Source organism: Lissotriton helveticus, chromosome 12 (assembly GCF_964261635.1).
Source record: "Lissotriton helveticus chromosome 12, aLisHel1.1, whole genome shotgun sequence".
Classification (NCBI taxonomy): Eukaryota; Metazoa; Chordata; class Amphibia; order Caudata; family Salamandridae; genus Lissotriton; species Lissotriton helveticus.
The window spans coordinates 117,884,716-117,906,875 of NC_136073.1; the positions used below are offsets into that span (position 1 = coordinate 117,884,716).

Here is a 22,160-nt window from a genome sequence, read left to right on the forward strand (position 1 = left end):
AAGATAATTTTCCTCTTAGTATGGAGTCCTTTGGAGCAACAGGAAAAAAAAACTAAACATTTTCTTGAAGACTGTTATAAGATGTCCAGTTTGCCCAAAAAATACTTAAGCATATTCCAAGCTTTTGACTTAGAGGTTAAGGCCACTTTAAGACTGCAAAAATATTGTATCTGGACCTACAGCTTGTAGTGTTGCCCCACTGAAGTTTCCAACCATTAGAAAACAAATCCTGCATCTGAAGTCAAAACGTTTAACCAAGAAAAAACACAAATCCTTGCTTAACCATGCTCCTTTGCTGCTAGGCCACAGATAATGCCTACTTTACAACGTTTTAACTACGCTGAACCAACAGTTTGTATCCAAGCATGCTATAGGACCAGTCACCCCGGAGGGTAACTAGATCCTGTAAACAGCACCCCATTGTCTGACATTCATTTTGAGCTCTAATTGTTTTCCATAGCATTTTGTTTCATAACTCCTGATCCAACTTCCAATTTTCTTCAATGAAGTATCATGTTAATGAATACATTTCAGTTTTTTTAACAAAATTGAATTGGATTTTTTAAGTCATTTATTTATTACATGTAATTGGGTTTTGATGTTGTTGTACTTACATTTGTCTAGTGACTGTTACTTGCAAGATTTAGGGTTAAACGTTTGATTGACACATGTTTTAAAATTTTGATCACATCTTTTTATTTTGAATTCCTGATTAAGATCATTTTTATTTTTTATTGTCAATAGGGAAGGGATCATGGAGCTTGACCTGTCTGTTTCACCATGCCTGTCAACATTGCCATTATTCCACCTGTGCCTGGAAAAAGGAACAAACTGGGCAGAAAAGCACAGAAAGCTGAGCTGGAGAAGGCCCAAGCGAACTAGGGTCATTAGAACCAGACTTGAATACTACCCACATCCCATCTAGGTAGTAACATCTCCATAGCTGAAGCAGCAGAGAGAGGTCATTTTCTTTGGAGAAACTTTTTTCTTTTTCCCGCAATCTGTCAAGAGGACCAAGGAGGCCGTAAGGCTCTGATCTCATAAGACAGGAAAAACTCACACTGGAAAAGCAACTCTCACCACTCGGAGGTAAACCCATCATGCAAAATTCCTTCAGCACATGGAACCATGTGTGAAGACAACTTTTAGGTATCAACTGCCGGTCCTTGCATCATGCATAGACTGTTGCTCAGATCCTCCTCCTCACATTAAGTCTGTTGACTTCAGGTTTTCCTGCTTCATGAATGGCTTCCACACAATACACTTGCAGACATGGGAACTTACTAGATACTGTTTGCAAACGTATTGGACTGATTATATGCTTATTCTTGAAGAAAACGGGGATTCATTTATCATTCGGAGGGTGCAATGGAGGTTTTGGTCTCTACTTCTAGGGCAGAGGACCATCGTCCACATTTAGAGATCCCTCCCTGTCTGACGGGGATCTCTGTGATAAAAGTGCAACCACAGATGCAGTGAAGACCCTTTTATCACACTTCAATACCAAGAGGTCCACAAAGATGTTTCGAACGACTCACAGTTCGCTTTTGCTTTTCGATAACAAACAATAAATATTTCAATTTCCTGATGCACAAGGTGTTTTCAAAAAACTCAGCTGGGACATTTTCACATTTCCCTGTCTAGGAATGTCTTACCTCACGCAAAGGTCACTGTAAGGAATACCTGTGAAGGAAGCCCGACATAACCAGGCCGCGGGAACTGCCATTGCGACTAGGCAGTCCAGGGGTGGATGTTCAGGGTTAAATGATTGCAGTAGAGAAGCCATGAAGATGAAAGATGGGGAACCACAATGTTTGCAGGGCGGGCACAAAACCAATTTATGGTGGTGCTCCAGCCTGCTAATCTGTAAATAAGGCCCTAAATGCACAGGTAAAATGTCCAAATGCTTTTACTGAGTACTGCCTAGCTCCATATACTATGTGCACTCAGGAGTAAAAAATTAACACAAGTGTTATTGAGTTCCCTCAAAGGGACACTGTCACGGCTGTGGTTTTCCTATTCTGATTGACATCTAGTGAAGTAGTGATTTTTACTGGTTTCAATGGTAACACATGAACTAATTTACTCCCTTTTTAACCAAACTTTGAATTTTTTGTTGCTGTCATTTTCCCTGATTACATTAAGACTCGTATTACCTTAATATTGTGCCTTTTTCGATGTGTAGGTTATTTATATGTTTAATACATTTGTGTTTTAAGTGTTAGTACACCCTGCTGCCCAGCATGTGCCTGGGCAGCATTTTCTGTACTCAGCCAAGGTATCAAGTAGTGAACTGGGAGATACCTTTTGGGGAAAGATTGGCTTATTCATTAAGGTTCCCTGACCAAGTTGTTTGAGAGGTCAGTGAACGACCATATTACTACTTTAATGATCTTTTATACCAGGTTAAGAGAGTTATCACAAACAAAGGAAGAGCAGCTATTTGCATGGGTTGGATGTACTCAGCTTAGGCATGACCAGTCACCTGACATGAAGACCTGCATCCGTAAACTATGCAGAAGTGTAACCACGAGTCACAGGTATGTGAATGACAGGTGCAGAAGTACAGCAAAGAGTATGAATACTCAGGAAGTACAGAACTGCGAGTGCAATCAACATTAAAGAAACAGAAGAGATTTATCCGCAATGAACATCTGTAAATTGGAAAGAACAAGAGAAGATTCTACGCTACAGGAATTCCACTAGTCCTGGTCCGACGCTCGTTTATCAGAGTAACCACAGGGTCCAAATGCTGAAAACCTGAAGCTTGAGGAACCAAAGAAAAACTAAGCTAGTGAGTAAAGTCCTAACAAATACACCACTGCTAAATGGTCACCGCAGGCACACATAGGCAGAAAGACAGATGCTGGCAAATACAATCAATGCAGGCCGAGATGGGCAACCACAGACAATTAGTGCTCCTTCTTGTATTCTTGGAGGCCGAGATAGTGCAGAAAACTTGCCCTATTGGTGACCAATCCACTACCCTCCTATCTGGTCAATCCTGCAGCGGCCTCAGCAACTGACGACACTGTCAAGATTGTGGGCAGCTTTAAGATCCATGCAGAGCCTTACCTATCCACGGATGTATGAACCACAAATTGTGTGCCCAATGCTTTGGACAGAACAACATCATCGACACATTGATTTGCAGGTGAAGGGAGCGCCCACTTACCAAGGCTGTTGTTTCTTGAGATGACATGAACAGGTGGGATCTGTATTGGTAACTCCTTATTTGTTAGCACTCTGTAAGTCACAAAGGAAGAAAGGTGAGTAAACTGGGTGTAAAAATCCACTTTAAGCAAAGAGCATAGCTAATCTGAAAAATAAAGACGACTGCTTGTTCTGACTTAGCCAGGTGTCTCGTTTATCGAGTTCTTGTATTGGTTAGAGATAACAACCCCCTGCCTAGATGTGTATTTCTGAAGCTGGGTTTTGGAGACTCACCACGCACTCACATAGCAATGCACTACACGATTCCTGTAGGTGAATACATTCTGTATACCTAGAGCTTATCAGAAGAGACCCACTAAAGACATTTTACCAAAAGCAGGGACGATGACCGCAGTGCTTTTACAGATGGGTATGAAAGGGCGAGATTTTGATCGATACCTTATATCTATTGATCCAAACCTCGATCTGGTCGACTGAACCTTTGTTGCCTGTCTAGGAGGAAAACAGTACACCCATTTCCAAGCCAGTTCACCCAAGAAAGGACTCTACTCTCAAAGATCACGGACAACTTCTAGTTTTCAAAAGTTTATTGTAAAGATATAATGAGCTGCAAATACAGGCATCTCAGAATGAGATTCACGAGATACACAGGTCCAATTACATACATGTGCTCTCGAAAAGCCCTCAGACGAGCAACAGAAATCACTAACACAAGTTCTAAGAATAGTAAAGCTATCAGCATAGACGCATATCTCTCCTTCATTTAGGTTGGAGGAAAACAAACACAGGTTAGGCGTCCCTACCCTGTTCTAGATGGTATCCCTACTTAACCAAATCCCAACCTAACAAAGGTGTCAGCAATGAATGACCCCCAAGGGAAGTCACCCACTCTAAGTCTCTTGGTGAAAACCTATAGTTCTCCAGTCATGAGCCCTCACTGCCTACCCATCCGCTCTCTAAAAGGGTCCTCAGGTCTCTGCTCTAACTCCACCCAGGGGTGCTGTCCCTAATACAAAACAGTCAACAACATTTGAGACGCCCCTTGCGAAACGCCTCTCACGTGGTGCAACTTCAGGCTTTTTCCATGATGCTTTGTATTGGGCCTCAGACGTTAGAGTTGACCTTGCTTCTCAGACTCTTCTCCGGCCCGCTGATACCCCCTAAACATTCCAGAACCCTCCTCCATGTCTGGGCCGGCTACTGAACAGACCTCTATTCATTCATTTATAATTGGATCCCCCCTTTCCTGTTGCAGACAGATATCTGCCGCCAAGAACCCAACTCTCATAGACTTCTAAAAAGGCTTGCAACATTTCTCAGCCCAGACATGTACGTGTAAATCAATGCTAAAACATTTCAGGCCTACAATATTTCTCATTGTGATAATAACATTCAACTTCTTCATTAATTAAAGCATGTTAATACTCTTATTCTATTATTAAGTAAACATTTCTATAAATCATGGTCTATTAATGCAATGACCAAAAACGTTAATATAATCTGTGTCATGAAAAGAACCATCTTCCCTTTCCCTCCAGCTCTGGCTCTGAGGCCTACCACGTTCTGCTTTTAACCACATACCATCTTATGCTTTAGCAGCTTCACGACATGGATTCAAAAATAATCACGTCTAATAAAGTCATATAATGTCACACATTTCTGTATTAGTTCCACTTCTATTAAATCTCTACATTAGCTATACATTTTTGATATATTTGCAGATACTATTAGCACTCATGGCATTTCTCTTCATGATTTGTGCTTACTACAAGTAAGTGTGATGTACTCATACATTGAAATCAGTTTGCGCTCTCTCAGGTATATACAGTATGTATGGATTATATCATGAGAGTCTAGCTGGAAAGCAACAGAGCCAAACGCACATCAACAACCAAAACTCAGGGATTGTACACAGAACTTGAATACCAGGGAAGGGAGTAGATTGTTGGAGGACAGAAGTACCTGTAGGTTGAGGATGTTAGGCTGCAGGCACTGTCTCTTACCAAGGTGTCTTAATTATGCACATTGATTTAAAGAGATGCTTGTGTTAGGAACCCATATATTTTGAAAAAGCTGTGTCCCCAACAAACAGCTTATGCTATGCTGAGTAATTTTTTTATGACAGTGTCACATCACGCGTAAGGATTCCTGTTTTAATATTGCAGATGTATTGCAGATGTATTTCCTCTCTCTTTATAGACAAACAGTCAAAAGAGGAGAGAATGGCTGCTTTTGAACAACAAAGGGATTCTCTTTTCAATATACTTAAGTATAATAATTCGTCCCGTCGAAGACCCCAAAAGTCTAGGCTAGATCTCATACTGACAACACAGACCTTGTAGTGACAAAGTTTATGAGGTTGTTTTGTGTGGATCCGTTTTTGATGCAGAGCTGGTTCATTGGATAATGAGGTTGGCGTGTGATTAGGAGGATGTTAAGGATTCTAGTAGCGAAACTGAGAACCATATTGAGTGAACAGTAAGAGTGCTGAGGGTGAGCACTAAGTATACTTGTATAGTGTGGCAGGGGGTTTGTACAAAATACATGCTACAAAAAGCCAGGCCTGATCGTATACCAACATGAGAACACACAGGGGGATATTCTCAACAATCGGCAAAAACTATCGCTAGCCTCAGGTAGCATGTGTTTTCTTATCGTCGTGTACCGCGTGAAATTATCGCCGTGTTAGCTGTGTATTCACAACATGCCACAGTTTCAGGGAACGGCGGTGAAAACTGCGCTAACATCAGCACGAAGGCGATAGGAAAGCCGGTGTTAGCAGGCAAAAACTTCTGATAGGCCCATTAGCGGCCAAAAAATTCATGTTGGCCAGCCCAACGTGAGATTTTTTGTCTCTAATGCAAAAAATAGCCTACCAGTCAAAATCCAATAGAACATAGGTATAAAAAACAAACAAATGCAGGATGGAGCAGCCTGGGCCAAGTGCAGCACACATCAACAACCCCTGCAAGCCACCCAACATCCAGGATGATCAGGATGAGCCAGGATGCCTCGTTGGACCTGAGTCTGGAGCCTGGATGCCTGGCTTGACCTGCGTCTGGAGCCTGGATGACTTGCTGGACCTGCGTGTGGAGCCTGGATGCCTCGCTGGACCTGCGCCTGGAGCCTGGATGCCTCGCTGGACCTGTGTCTGGAGCCTGGAGTGGGATGCGGAGGAGCTGTGGAGCTGCAGTAGACATTGAGGCGCGATGAACGCCCGTACCTGGTGGTGAAGTCTGGCAGGTTGCATGAAGACACGTTGCTAACCTGTGTGAGAAGACCGCCTTGTGCACCTTGGAGCTGTTAATAGTAGAGGCGCTCCTCCACCCCAACGTAGGGAGGTCTGCATCGCATACTACGATCCACCACTACACCAGGGTGCATGGAGGGATTTACCAAAGTTGGGTGCCGCCTCTCTGCATCACAGGCCGAATGATGTTGGGCTGCCCGGACAGGGTGAGGCTCCTGGGCTGCGCCGAACTTATGTGGCGGGAGCGCTGCCATTTCACGCCTAAGGGGGCCCTGCTGCAGCAACTGCATCGGGAGGTTCACCAGCGGACTTGGCGGCGACTGCTGTACCCAGGCTTGTGAAATCTCACCTGGCTGAGGCTCCTGCTGGGTGAGTCACAGATTTGGTGAGAGTGCAGCGGATTGGACCACAGTGTCAATGTCCAGGTAAGGAGAATGTGGGACGCGTAGTGCAGGACTCCTGGGGGTCAAGTCACCAAGGCCTAGCACACGTAGATGACGCAACCCCAGTGGCAGCTCATCCCCTATGGCAGAAGAGCATCACCCCACTGCTTCCAACCAGTGCAGAGGGGGAACAATCATCACATGATGTTAACTTACTGATGTAACCGTGCTATGTTTCCTTTGCATGTGGGAGGGTGGGTAGGACTGTTCCAAGCACTGGGCAAGGCATGGGCGGATTAGCATGACCACTCAAGTGCTAAATGACTGGTCGGCCCACTCAGGCAGCCCAAAGCATTCCTGTTCGTAATGCAGGCTGCATTACAGCCTGCACGGAGAAAATGCCCATCCCTCCAGCCCTAGGCTACATGCCTTGTCCCATTGTCAATTACCAATCCCACCGCCACATCGAAGCATTGTGGTTGGCCCAGGGGAGGGAGCCTGGCTACCTTCTTCCTGTTCCTGGAAGCAGACACAGGAGATCAGGAGCAACGAAGACATGGGACCCGGCTTCGATGTAAGACTTCCCTTATTAAAATATTATCAACACCCGCTCACACACACATCCCCGCATCCCCGCCACATCCAGTGTTCTTTCCAGCGTTTACCACCTCACAGATATCCAGCCCCCAGCACTTCTCAAAGGTGGCCACTGTGCGCCCATGAACAGCGGGTGTAGCACTTGTGGTCCAAAGGCACATACGTGGTTGCGAAGTTTGCCATAACATTGCATTCAATTCCAATGCATACTAATACTGGCCACATTGCAACAGTAGTGTAGGTGTTGCATAGGGGAGACATTAATATCACTATTCCCACTTCAGTGAGTGCAACCCAAAACTAACCTTTGCACCACAAACCCAACGTGAACCCTGAAATTCCTTTTTAAGCCCCCATAACACAACCAAAAATCAAATTGGACCCAAATGCACACCCCAATTTCCATATTTTACCCCAAAACACATTCCAATTTTCATATTTTACCACAAAACACACCCCAATTTTCATATTTTACATCCGAAACCCAAACCCACCCGAAAAACGTTAAATTACCCCATTACTGACCTCACAATGCGGTGTAATCAAATGCGATGTAAAGGCACCCGCGTTGTCGGAGTTGCGTTGTTAACGATGTACTGCCTGCATTGTAATTGTTGTCTCCCGGGTCAAAGGAAACCCATAGGCTACACCATTTGCGTCCGTCTGCATCTGGACCGCGCTCAGCACCAAGGACCCTTCCTCTTGGACACTCCACCACTACGATGCCAGCACCCTCCTTGCCATTAACCCTAGAAGCCACTTCGCCTGCCAGGACCACCCTCTGCTCCAGACCAGACATCGCCATCACCTTCACTGACGGCTGCAGTATCACCCGCAAGGAGGACCATCAAGGAGGAGGGGATGTATGACGTTACAGCGCAGGCTATTACAACGCCTGCCTTTACAACGCGGTTTTTACATCGCAATCCATTACAACGCATAGCGCTTTGGGGTGCTGGATAGTGAATAGTTTAATTTACTATTCCAACTCCAGTCCCCGTGGACACTAGGGAAGGTGTTGGATAGTAAATTAAACTTATTCCCTATCCTAGAGCGCCCCCCAGCGCGATGCGTTGTAATGGTTTGCGTTGTAATGACCGCATTGTAATGGTAGTGCGTTGTAAAAGTTTCGTTGTAAAGGTTGTTCACCAGGAGGAGGCATTGCCATCACCTACAGAAGCCCACTCCGACTGAACACTCACTCTAATTACCCTGGGGTGACCATGGTCCACCTCAACTCCCAGATCCGGACCAAGCCCAAGCACATCCTCTGCGGCACCCTCCTGTGCAGGCCCCCCATTCTCCAACACCATTGTAGATCTCATTGCACCCCAGGGTCTCCCATCCACCGATGACATCCTACTTGGTGAACTCAAGTTCCACCTGGATAACCCCAGTGACCAGGACACCACCCCCTCCTGGGGAAGGCCCCCTACATCAGACGCAAGCAGCAAGTCCCCTCAACAAGCCACATAGCAGGACACACAGTTGAGCACATCACCTCCGCCAGTGGGAACTTCAACTACAGCCACAACATCGTACTCTCCTGGACCGACCATCATTGGTAACAGCACATCTTCACTTTGCCCACCGGACGCCACCGCCATCATTGCACCCCCTCGCAGCTGGATCAAGGCCACTGAGAATGTCTCGGCAACTCCCTTGGCACCAACACTCCACCAATTTATTTATTTATTAAGCTTGTAGAGCGCGGCAGCTACCCAAAAAGGGTTTTCCGGCGTTGGACGGACAAGTGCAGGTAATATCTTATTTATACAGATAGACAGAGCTAGTTAAATAGCCAGGTCTTAAGGGATCTGCGGAAGCGTGTGTAGATGGTTTCTTTGCGGATGTCGGGGGGGGGGGAGTTCCATAGCGATGGACCGAGGTAGAAAAAAGATCTCCAACCCATCCTGGAGAGTTTGACTCTGGGTACAGTGACATTTCCATGAGTTGTAGACCGTAGATGGCGAGTGCTTCGAAACGATGACACGGCAGCGTGCAACCACCACCGATGGATCTTCAACAGCGCCAACATTCGGGCACCCCTCATGAAGGACACTGCGTCAGTACTTTGCGCCTGCCTGATGGCAGGCGTGAGGGTGACGCAGTGCCACAGGGATAGGCTGGCCCCATGCATTGATGGAGTTGCTTCATGGTTGAGACACAACTGCAGCAATGCGTGACTTTAGCACAGACAGATACGTCAGGATTCCTGCCTTATCTGTCATGACTTGCGTCATGGAGTGCTGTCCAGTGAATACACCGCATCCATGCTGTCGCAGGAAGGGCGTAGTGAGTAGTGTTGCAAGGCTGACTTGTCGCAGCACTGCAACACTTTTCATGACTGGGACCCATGAATGTACACTTTCTTATTGATGGTGCACATTCCTGCACTGTAGTTTTGTTGCAGGGCAGCGCTGCAACATTGCTTGCAGCGCTGTGCAGCGCCAAAACCTGCTGAGATGAGGCCTCAAGCGTTATCCCCATTTTTAAGACCAGCTATTTTCTGGTCTTAAGTTACTGTCTCTAACTGCAATTAGAGACAGTTTTTTTGGGCTTCAGGACTTCAAGAATCCCCTTGTAAATATGGAGTAGTGGGCTTTGCGGCTATTTTTGCACTGGAATGCCTCTCCTGCATATAATTAACTCTAACAGAAGTAGTGATCTTTATTACGGGCGTTTTCGCCTAAAAACTGTTGCTAACAGCTGTTAGCGACAGCTTGGTTATAGGGCTATAAAATTATCGCCGCATTAGTGGCAGAAAAGTGCCGCAAACGCGGCGATAACTCCTTATGAATATGCCCCACAGTGCTTTAAATGGGCCGGTAGTGTCCGGTTGGGAGTACCAGTACTTTTTAGGTCTCGCTAGAGCCAGGGCGCATGCGCTTGTCTGCGAGACATTTAATAACTGGCTTTTCAAAGTGCTACCAAAGCCTTTTGCCTGCCACCAGCGTGCGGTCACGCACACGTGAACGTGCACAGGCCATCTGGCTTTTGTAATGGCTCATTAAGCCATGCTCCTCCACCCCCTCTCTCTCTCTGCTCTCACTCAGACTTGCCCTGCCCGTCTTTGCCTCTCTCACCATCAGCCCCCCTTCCTTCACTCGCTCTCTTCCCAAGCAGCTGGTTGTAAATCCGAGCCCTATAATCATCCATCTTTTTCACCGTCCCATTTTCTTCTAAAATAACACCCACGCTTAAGTTTCATGCCTTAATTTTCCTGTCTATGTTAATCACCTCAATAGACTTTTGACCTATGAACCATGATTGCTATTTCATACACATTTTCTGATCGAAACGCGCTGGCTTCTCAATATAAATGAATAAACAGGCACGCAACAGGCAAAAGTAAACATTGTTTGTTTAAATGAAGACAAGCAAAAGTCACTTTTGTGTAATATGACAGACCTGAACCTAAAATCATTTATCGCCCATAGACTTTATTTAGGGCCAGCACGCACATTAGGATTTCAAACTGCACATTTTACAAAAGGATAATACTGACTCTGCACATGCTTTCAGCTGAGGCTCGCACAGATCATGCTAGGAGGACAGCAGGCCCCTCTAATTCAATTTTCAACTCTCTGAATAAGGAAGAAGTCTGGATGCTAATGACACCACCAGGCAAACAGGAATCCCAGAGGCAAGGCCTCCGACCATGAGGGCTTGTGCTGGCTAAGAGCGCCATCTATCCACTAAATGAGGAAAGTCAAATTACGGTATATAAGTATGGGCCGTACTGCAGAACATATATATATATATATGTATATACATATACACACACACACACACACACACATATATATATATATATATAAAACACATTTTCTTTACATAAATGTAATTTATGTGATCAATAAATATTTTAAATCAAGACTAGTGACCCCTATTATGCGCCACTTTCTTGTTACTTAATCTCTTTCCAGCCAGAAAAGAACAGTAGGATTAATGGCAAAACAGAATATTTGAAGAAACAAACTACAACTCCCAGCAGCCATTGGACTGGAACTACTAAATACCACTGCACAGGTGTAAATATGTTATGCGTCATCTTCCTTTCTGGGGGTGGCAGTCAGATAAGAGGTGCATTTACCCTGCATTAGGTGAATACAGCCGTATACTTACTCACTGTCAAACTTTTACCACTGAGGAATTGTGATTAGTTTTGAGTTCTCTCTCGCCTTTCGCCGAGGCCACCAGGGCCACCATACAGGTATCTCCTTGTGCTCACAGTTCGGTCATAGCGTTTGAGTTTCCTCTGCTTAAGGGGTGTGTGTGCTCCAATTAATCATTTTGCCCTCAAAGGAACTAGAGAGAGTTTCCTTTACACCAATTTGGAAAACAGCCTCAGTTGCCCTCTCAGAGCATCCCTTTTTCAAATTCTCTACCACCACGCCCGTCCCCATTTCACCTCTCAGCGATGGCTTCTGGGACATGCTTGGCACTCCTGCGCCTGTTCACTCGACCACCACAGCGTATATTGCAGGGGCCAGCTAGTTCTTGGCCAGAACAGGGGCAGCTCCAGCCGCGCTGCATGTTGCACACTCACTCACGCTCGGCCAGGACCCCACCTATCTTCCCGTTTTAAAGCTGGATGTACTTATTTTGCAAGTGAGGTCCAATGTATGCTTATTTGTTCTTGGGGTCTTAAGACCTTTTATATTTTATTTGTATATGGTCTGGGCTCCAATCTCGATGTCTGATTTTTTTATTCCTTTACTAAGTTTTAGGTTTGGTTGTACAAACGCAACAGGCAATGTAATGTCAAATCCTTTTACAAAAAATACGGGATTTTCGCTTTGGTATGTGGAATTCCTGGCTTGGCAGTTTGAGCTGTCAATGCATTGCTTGAGGAATGGGTTTTAGAAGCTTCCTTGTATTCTTTTACAAGCATCAGCTTCTTTCATTGACTTTACAGGATTCATTCCATTCAGGTAATGCATTGCCTGGGTAGCTGTGGAAAAGTCAGCCCATAATGCACCTGATGCCCAGGCTGCTGGCGCAGGACGCCTCTGAGTTCCCATCTTGAACAATTACCAAATAAAGAGACGGGCGCTGGAGGCAGGAAAACAAGAACAGAGTTTTATTTCTCATGAGGAGAGCCTGTCATTTCGGACACTCTCATAGTGTCTTCAGGAGGTGCTCTAACAAGTTTCTCTGAGGATTCGTCTTTTATACACATGTTTATGGCACACAAACATCCTTCATTACAATCAAGACATTGTGAAGTATGAAGATATTCCAACACGTGGCTACAGTAGGGGTCCTTACCCTCCATACAATAGGAGGGGGCTGTCACGCAGCTGAGTGTTCTGCTGATTCCTTTGGAATGTGTGCGCCTGATCGAATCTCAGGGGGTGGGGAGGTCATGATCAATAGTAGCTCCCTTTGAAGAGGGGTGAGTGCATACAGCAGTGGGCAATAAACTGTATCCTCAGGCTGAGGGATGACCAGCGGTCCGTGCAGACAATCAGGCTCAGAGGAAGGGGTCATCAAAGGAGGGGTATTCATGGAAGAAAAGGAGGTGTTGGTCAGGCTGGGGTGTGATTCCCAGAGACAGAGTCATGCGGGAGGGGAGGGTTCATGACTTGTGCATCTGAGAGCGGGGGCGGTCAGGGTGCATGGGGGATGCTTGCAGGGTCAGGGAAGGGCGCTGATGATCGATCGCGAACAGGGAGACCATGGCACCTAAAATGGCTGTTGTATATATGTGCGCATGGGTCTATGCTGGCGGGATAACACAGTCAGTGTTTTGCAATATCCGTTCTGCTTACGACAAGAGGTATAGTGAACACAAATGAACGCCGCTTATGTGCATATACATTGCTATTTTCAACAGTCGCCGCTTTTTAACGTAAGCTAGTTCTTTTGTGTTTACCCTAACTGACGGAGTGTACATATAGCCATGTGTGGCCAATGAAATAACGTTCGTCAATGCTAGCAGATTGAGTATAACCATATGTAGTCACAACGATTGGCGAAATGTGGTACGTATGAATTTACATTTGTTGGGTTATTCATGCAAGTCTAGAGATCGGCATAATACTTTATTCGGGGTCAATCAAGGAAAAATGTTCCGACACATTATAAAATCAAGTTCTTATTTTCTCTCCAGTGACATCAACATACAGTAAAAAGTGCTATATGAGACTTTTGGACTTGAGTGACCGATGAAACATTTTTGTAAACAATAAAAAATTGAGGGAGGAATTCAGTTCGATGTAAGCAACTAGTCAAGGGGTGGGTAGAAAGTTCAGGAAGGGGGGGTCTTAGTGAAAATGTCTTTTCAACGATGAGCCACCACTGGTAGACTCTGGTAGTCCGTTTTCTTTTCGTTGGCGCTTTTGAGCACCGGCGGTGGAGCTATAAGTCCAGCTCGGAATCATCCTTACGCGTTGCAGGGTGCGATCAGTCCTCTGCTGTTAGATCACAGTCCTGTTTCCTAACTGATCTTCTTAGGGGTGCCTTATGCTGGGCACCTGCGTGTCTTTCTTCTTCCGTGGCAAAACCTTATTCTATAGTCAAAACTTATGTGAAAAAGGGTGAGTTTGTTGAATAATCGAGGGAAGAGAGGGCGGAGTGGGGCCAGATCTTTGAACACACCAAGGGACCAAGGGAGCAAAGGACAACGAGCAGGCAGGCCCATCAGTCGGACTCAAAAGGGGGCGGGGACTTCAGGCACGAGTGGGTCAGCAAGTCGAGGACTTCAAGGCAGCCCTTCATTCCTTCATCTGCCGAGTTTGAGAGTTGTGCCTCGTCCCGCGTCTCGTTGCTCTGCGGCTCCACCTTTGGTTGCGGTCACATGTGCTTCATGATCTGTGGCCAGGCTGTGCGTCACGTCCAGCTCCTCTCCTCCGGTGATTGTATCTTTGAATGGGTACAAAACAAGTTTTTAGAAAAACTGGCAGGTGAAGACATTTATACATCTCAATTCCGTCCCCAACCCTAAGTAGGTAGGGAATAAGTTCATCGGTCACAGTCAGTAGTCACCACTTATGGAGTATGTAGGAGGACATTTCCACTGAATTCGTACTTTCTATCTGGCGTTCATTCATGACGTACGCGGAGAGAAGTCGGATTCCCATCAACAGTGTATTCTATCAAACTCAAAATCGAGTCCTTAACCCAAGTACTAACGATCTTACATCTCCCTTCGGGGTCGGCTAACTCTCGCAAGCAGGAGGTGTTATCGTCATGTGGGGGGGGGGCAAAGACCAAACATGCTTTTCTTGGGGAGTGACGGTTAATCAAGGTTATTAATTGTGCTTCGGGGATAGCTGATATGGAGCCGGGGTCAATCGGGAGAAGCGAGGACGCTTTGGACATCCGCACTTAAGTGCAGAGGGGTGGGACAATCTGGGCATTGGGGATCGCATTTCTGACGAACTGAAAAACAGAAGACCATTGACGTTATAGTCCCCCTATAAAAATGCCAGATTAGGGGACATCAGTCGTCTGACCTGTCCTTTCCTTCATTACCAACTCGGGTTCTATCGTTTTGCAGAAAGGAGAGGTAGTAATATGGCAAGTTACAATCGTTATAGTTCCTGTCAATTTTGCCGAACACCTTTGTGTTCGAAGAGACCCAATTAGGTTTGTGCCAGTGGGCACAACGTTCTTGCACAAGGGGGGGACAGGGGGACCCTCAGAGAGAGAGAGAGAGAGTCGCCCGCACTCTAAACGAACCATTTGGTACACGTATGACGTGGAGAGAGAGAGAGAGAGAGAGAGAGAGAGAGAGAGGGAGAGAGAGAGAGGGAGAGAGAGAGAGAGAGAGAAGGGTGTACAATAATGGTCCATTCAGTGCGCACATAACACAGAACAGCGGGGGTTAAGCAATACGGAAACACAGGCAGAGGGATGACGTAGATCTATACATCACGTACACAAACTCAGACGGGGGAGACAGTACATGTATTATATACAAAAATCCAAGACAAAACATAGAACAGTTATTGGCCAAAATGATCTCTTCCTGTACGCTGCGCATTCTCAGCATCCTAAGCTCTCTTTACTTTTTTTTTCTTTTTATTGTCGGCTGCCTTCACTGGAGGTTGTGGTTGCACACACTTACACCTCTGCCAATTGGTCATGAACTAACCTGGTCGGGCTAATGCTCACGGTGGGATTTTCGAGTCATTTTAGCAAATGTGTTTCCAGGCTGAGACAACAGTTGGTGTCAATTGGAGAACAATGGGGCAGCTTTGAGTTACATGTCTATGAGGATGCGAAAAAGGAGGTAGTAGGTTTTTAAATATTGGCAATATTCCTAGTCCTCCCGGCGGAGGATACTTGTGTAAACCTTACCTCGGAATATTCCTTAAACTTTCCCTATTTAGTTAAACGTAGGAATGTATTCATTATTGTACGTCATTTTTGGTTGCATTATTCGGGGTACCAAGCGAAGTCATATTTTGTAGTTTCCGCTTCAGGCTGTCCTCCCAAGCGCTAAGTTCAGGGAGAAAAAATAGTCATGGTTTGCTTGTTGCGGTTAGGTACCATAATCAAACCCTCTTTCCCGTCTCTTCGTCCGCTAGATAACCATTTTCGTACATTAATCGACATTCCGATGTGACCTGCAGAGAGAGGGAAAAAGAAGGGGGCATGGGCTACATTGATAGACACATTAGCGCGCATAAACCCAGAAAGGCTTTTACTTACTGCATACTCGGCCTATCTCCACGGGATGCAGTCCCTCCCAACTGGGCGTTCAAGCCCAGGTGGACCGTTAGTGTGACTTTTCTTATACAGGTAGCATATAAAGTACAGGCTAAATACCAGGATCTTTAGCGGTTGCTTTTGGCTGTACAAAAAGGGAAAAATACACAACTAAAACTTGGACCCTTCATATCTGCAATATCTCTGTATATTATACCTTTTAACCCTTAACTAATCGAGCTGAGTCATTTCACCTGTATTTTAGTTATATCGGAAATAGTGATCATTTATTCGAAACGTACCAATTTACGCGTGACAACTACGTTTGCTTTTTCCAAAAATCTTTAATAAGAATGTCGGTGCACAAATACGGGCCTACAACCCCGTGGGCCGGCCACGGAGCAGGCTGGAATTGTAGATGTGGGGATACTTTATTAGTGAAAAACCTAATGGAGTCGGTGGTCGTTGATTTCATACTAAAAGTGCCACAAGTACAATAAAATCATATCAAAACTTCAGTGTCAGCAAGTATCATAAGCGTTGAAATTCGAACTTTCAATAATCATGATGCGCCAAAACTTAACAACAATTCATTGTCCGAATGTTCAATCGGTACCCATCAGATGTCAATTCATTGTCCTTCATTGTCCGAACACATAATCAGTACCCATCCCATATCAATTCATTGTCCAAACTGATAGTACACATCCTATATCAATCCATTGTCCGAACATATAATCAGTACACATCCTATATCAATCCATATGTTTAAAAACTACATACATATCCCATGACACCAAGGCTGAGCAATCGGGGTACAACAAGGAGTTGAAAGTTTCATTTGTACCGGCGCCATTTTGGGTGCAACCAGGCAGATCCAGGCATAGTCTAAATCTCCACTAACTCGGGGTTGGCCCAGAGCCTCTTTCGGTAGTCCAAAAGTTCCGTTAAAGGGCAAAAGAAAGGATCGGTGGTCTGAACCATCAGTCAAAGGGGAGGGAGGCAACAATTTTCCTACCGGGTCATACTGGGTTTTCACCGGAACTGATCCGAACTGCCGTCTGCAGGATTTTAGTCATTCAAACTGAGGCTGGCGCCAGCATGGGAGCGCCGACGTCTCGCGGCTACATTTTCATCGTTCCGTGAGCAATCATGGCAGTCATTCCCCATCGGGGGTGTCTGCGGGGGTCGGGGACCTCCGCGGCTCCTATAGAATCTTCAAGGTCGAGGAGAACTTTTAAGATGGTGGAACCCGCTTCTTAATCAACAAGCAACTGGGCCATCTCTTCACCCCGGGCCCGCTCCAGCAGGATCGTCCGCCATTTTACGAGCGGGCGAACCCATGTCGGGTGAGTGGAGCGTTGGGGTTGCTGCTGGGGGCCTCCACCTGGGGAGGTGGGAGAGGTCCGTTCGCGCCGTCTCTCCCTCCCAGCGCACCCCACGCCGTTTTCCTCGGCGCTAATATACATGATGGCCGGACCAGGCGATGAGAGAGGGGGGGGGTCGGAGGCATAGGCAAGACATCCCCCCCCCAGGTTGTCGTAGCCAATATTGAAGAAGGGGCGCCCAGTACGTTTCGGGCCGGGCCTCCGGTTGAGGGCGGCCGGACGCTCTTCGCCACGGCCCCAGGAACGGGTCCTGTGGTTCATCCCGGGAACAGACCTTGGCGCGTGGTGCCGCCTTCGGGCTATTAGCGTAGTGGCCTCTCCACCCCCAGGCCTCTTATGGAAGCCGGCCCAGGCTGTCTGAGAGAGGGGGCATGGACATTCCCCCCTCCAACTCTCCAGTGTTGTCGCAGCCGCCACCGCGGCCGGATCCTGTCGGCCCCGGCCTCTCCTCAGGCCCACCTCCTGCGATGACCTCCGGCCGACGGCTGGCAGCAGGACCCGCCCTACATGTGTTGAAGATCTCGTCTTCCGGCTGGGCGTAGCCGCAAACCTGTTGCACTTTGGGAGTTTCCAGAATGGGGGCGGATGTCTGCTGACTTGTATCTTTCCCAGGTTGCCGTTATTGGGGCGTGGCAGGCGGTGGGACAGACATGTTTGGAGCAGTGAGGGGCGATGAAGCCTCGTTGCCTCGTGGCCGTCGCAATGTCAAGCTTGGCTTCTCTTATCATTTTCATGTTTCTTATTACGGGCTTATTTCTAACGTTTCTTGTTTCTAGGACAATCATATGTTTTATCATTAAGTATTGTTATCGTTTCCTTATTCGTTATTTAATAAAAATTTCATCAGTGGCCTACTGATTTCGTTTTCCTATTCCTTTCTTTCTAGTTTGTTTCATGCTAAAGTTTCTGTTAACAGGATACAGTGATCACTTCGTTATTATTGCGTATGTCCTTTTCACTAGGGGTGCTCTCTGGTCGGGCCAGATGACCTACCTCTAGTAAATGGTCCGGGTGGAACTGGTTTATCAATCAGTGGGGAGTAGATAGGCATGACAGATTACAACGGGGGACAAAGGTCCGCATTACCTACCCTTCACTACTTGCAAAGACTAGACAGAGTATTTCTTTTCTATGTTATTTGCAAACAGAGAATACCTCCAAAAAGAACAAATTCCAAACAGTCAATGTTCGGACAACCAATCAATCAATGAGGAACGAAATAGGCACGACGGGTTACAACGGGGGCAAAAGCCTGCGTTACCTACCCTTCACTATCTGCAAAGGGAGAGAGAATATTCCTATTCTTCCCCGTTTGTAGGCAGAGAAGATCCTTAAGAGAACCAACTTCGAACAATTCAATGTTCGATCAAAAAATCAATCAATGGGGGAGAAAAATAGGTATGACGGATTACAATGGGGGACAAAAGTCCGCTTTACCTATCCTTCACTATTTGCAAAGAGAGAGAGACGTTCCTATCTGTCGCTGTTTGCAAACAGAGAATGTCTCCAAGAGAACCAATACTTCAAGTAGCACCCAAGGCTAAATGAACCAATCAATGAACAATACCAGTATCTAAATACCGTTTCCAATATCAATAATCAATCAATCAATCAGATGGATAAAGCCATCCTACCAATTAGACGTAAAGACGTCCTACTTAACCTTACCCGGACCGGACCGTGTGGGCAGTTCTTCGCCTTCCTTTCTCCAGCGCCCGATCGTTCTCTTTCTCCATGTTTTTACCGCAGCATTCCTGTGGGATTCCAGTCAGGACAATAGGTCACTTGAGAGAGGTCCTTAGAAAATTAGGACTACGGGGGCGCACTGCCTGGGCTGAAACGTTACAAAGTGTGTGAAAAGCAAGGGTTTCGTAGTGTAGTGCGTAAAGAGCAGACGGCAAAACCTCCTTAACCGTCTAAACAAGTCAAAGACAAGACAATTATACACTGAAAAAGGCTCTCGCAACTACATATGTATATATCAAGACAAGGTTCAATGACCAACAGTAAAAGGAAAACGCAGAAGCAGGTTCTTTGGTGTGATACTTCTTGTTACAGCAAGTTGTTTTACTTTTCTCCAGACTTTTGAGAAAGAAATCGCCGACACGTGTTTCGTCGTGTGTGGGTGAGTCAAACACGACTCTTCAGGGCTTAAACTCCCAATACCACTGTGTGGTTGGAGTAAGTCTGGGTCTTTACAAGCTCTGTTTCAAGCAAAGGGTATTCTGTGTGTACAAACACAGCCGAGGCTGGTTGAAAGAAAGATCACTGGTAGTATATGAACGTGGTTATCATATCTCTTTTAGTAATCCTGTAGAGATAGTGTAGCGCTGTATCCCGCTATGCCTTCAGGCGGGAAGCCGGGAGGGGATTCCTATTCCGTGCCAAGTTTGAAGAAACGAGTAAATTTCTTCTGAGGCGGTGTGCCGCTTCTGGCAATCCCTCCTCTGTCTATTCCCGGCGGTCGTCTCTCGTGTACGAACACGAGAGACGACCGCCGGGAATAGACAGAGGAGGGATTGCCAGAAGCGGCACACCGCCTCAGAAGAAATTTACTCGTTTCTTCAAACTTGGCACGGAATAGGAATCCCCTCCCGGCTTCCCGCCTGAAGGCATAGCGGGATACAGCGCTACACTATCTCTACAGGATTACTAAAAGAGATATGATAACCACGTTCATATACTACCAGTGATCTTTCTTTCAACCAGCCTCGGCTGTGTTTGTACACACAGAATACCCTTTGCTTGAAACAGAGCTTGTAAAGACCCAGACTTACTCCAACCACACAGTGGTATTGGGAGTTTAAGCCCTGAAGAGTCGTGTTTGACTCACCCACACACGACGAAACACGTGTCGGCGATTTCTTTCTCAAAAGTCTGGAGAAAAGTAAAACAACTTGCTGTAACAAGAAGTATCACACCAAAGAACCTGCTTCTGCGTTTTCCTTTTACTGTTGGTCATTGAACCTTGTCTTGATATATACATATGTTGTTGCGAGAGCCTTTTTCAGTGTATACTTGAGAGAGGTCCGTTCGGAATCGGTGAAGTTCATTCAATCGGCAGCCGGACGAGGGCCCTCTCAAGGCAGGTATACTCCAATCATTTAGATGTTCACCCCATCGTCTGGACCTCTTTTACCGGACCTTATGTCGCTGATGGACCCCGCGTTGGGACGCCAATTGTGGAAAAGTCAGCCCATAATGCACCTGATGCCCAGGCTGCTGGCGCAGGACGCCTCTGAGTTCCCATCTTGAACAATTACCAAATAAAGAGACGGGCGCTGGAGGCAGGAAAACAAGAACAGAGTTTTATTTCTCATGAGGAGAGCCTGTCATTTCGGACACTCTCATAGTGTCTTCAGGAGGTGCTCTAACAAGTTTCTCTGAGGCTTCGTCTTTTATACACATGTTTATGGCACACAAACATCCTTCATTACAATCAAGACATTGTGAAGTATGAAGATATTCCAACACGTGGCTACAGTAGGGGTCCTTACCCTCCATACAATAGGAGGGGGCTGTCACGCAGCTGAGTGTTCTGCTGATTCCTTTGGAATGTGTGCGCCTGATCGAATCTCAGGGGGTGGGGAGGTCATGATCAATAGTAGCTCCCTTTGAAGAGGGGCGAGTGCATACAGCAGTGGGCAATAAACTGTATCCTCAGGCTGAGGGATGACCAGCGGTCCGTGCAGACAATCAGGCTCAGAGGAAGGGGTCATCAAAGGTGGGGTATTCATGGAAGAAAAGGAGGTGTTGGTCAGGCTGGGGTGTGATTCCCAGAGACAGAGTCATGCGGGAGGGGAGGGTTCATGACTTGTGCATCTGAGAGCGGGGGCGGTCAGGGTGCATGGGGGATGCTTGCAGGGTCAGGGAAGGGCGCTGATGATCGATCGCGAACAGGGAGACCATGGCACCTAAAATGGCTGTTGTATATATGTACGCATGGGTCTATGCTGGCGGGATAACACAGTCAGTGTTTTGCAATACCCGTTCTGTAGTGTAGCTCCTATCTTCCCAATAGGCTCTGCGCATTGGAATAATACCTACAGCAGTAAAGGCCTAGGCCAGACGTTAACTAGGTCTACTACTGTCGATACTAGACTTAAGTTTTGGGTTTGCCAGCTTAGCTCAGAGTTCGCTAGAAACTTTCTCGAATGTTCAGGAAAGAATTAACTCCCCTGATTAGACAAGAAGGGATTTAGTTTCTGACAACCATAGAACATGACAACTTTGCTCTCCCCTAATCAAGAGTCAATCTCCAGAGTCGTGTGAGCACAAGGCAATTATTTTACTCAGTCAGTACGTGCATTCTTAGTCTCATCAGAATGTAGAGAAAAGGAAGAGACGGGCGTGTTCAATAAAAAGGTGTTATTTATTGATCAGTCTCTTTTCTCATACATGAGAAATGGATCGATATTATTGCAATACTTATAGTTAAGTAAAGTGCATACATTAAAAGCAATAGTATAAAATAATACTGTAAAAACATTGATATGGTTTCTGAGCCATATGATGTTTCAAATGATTAAAATATATTTACATACACATATACATTTGACTAAACGTACTCAACTGGTGTTTCTAAATACGCCTACCCCGTGTACCTGACCTAAGTCTAATGCGTGGGCGGGAATAGAAAGTTACAGTTTAAGTTAAGTTTGTTTTTGCCAAGTGAATAACTAAAGAATTCTCTGTGAGGGGTTATTC

General features: G+C 46.1%; 1 protein-coding gene across 1 annotated transcript in view; it reads right to left on the minus strand.

Moving 5' to 3' along the window:
* The window catches only part of LOC144799810 (NXPE family member 3-like), a 655,604-nt gene that overhangs the window by 51,359 nt on the left and 582,085 nt on the right, over window positions 1–22,160 (minus strand). Inside the window, exon 3 of the mRNA XM_078671383.1 lies at window positions 3,176–3,246. Coding sequence (XP_078527509.1) covers window positions 3,176–3,246 — 71 coding nt within the window. The remainder of the gene's footprint in view (window positions 1–3,175; window positions 3,247–22,160) is intronic.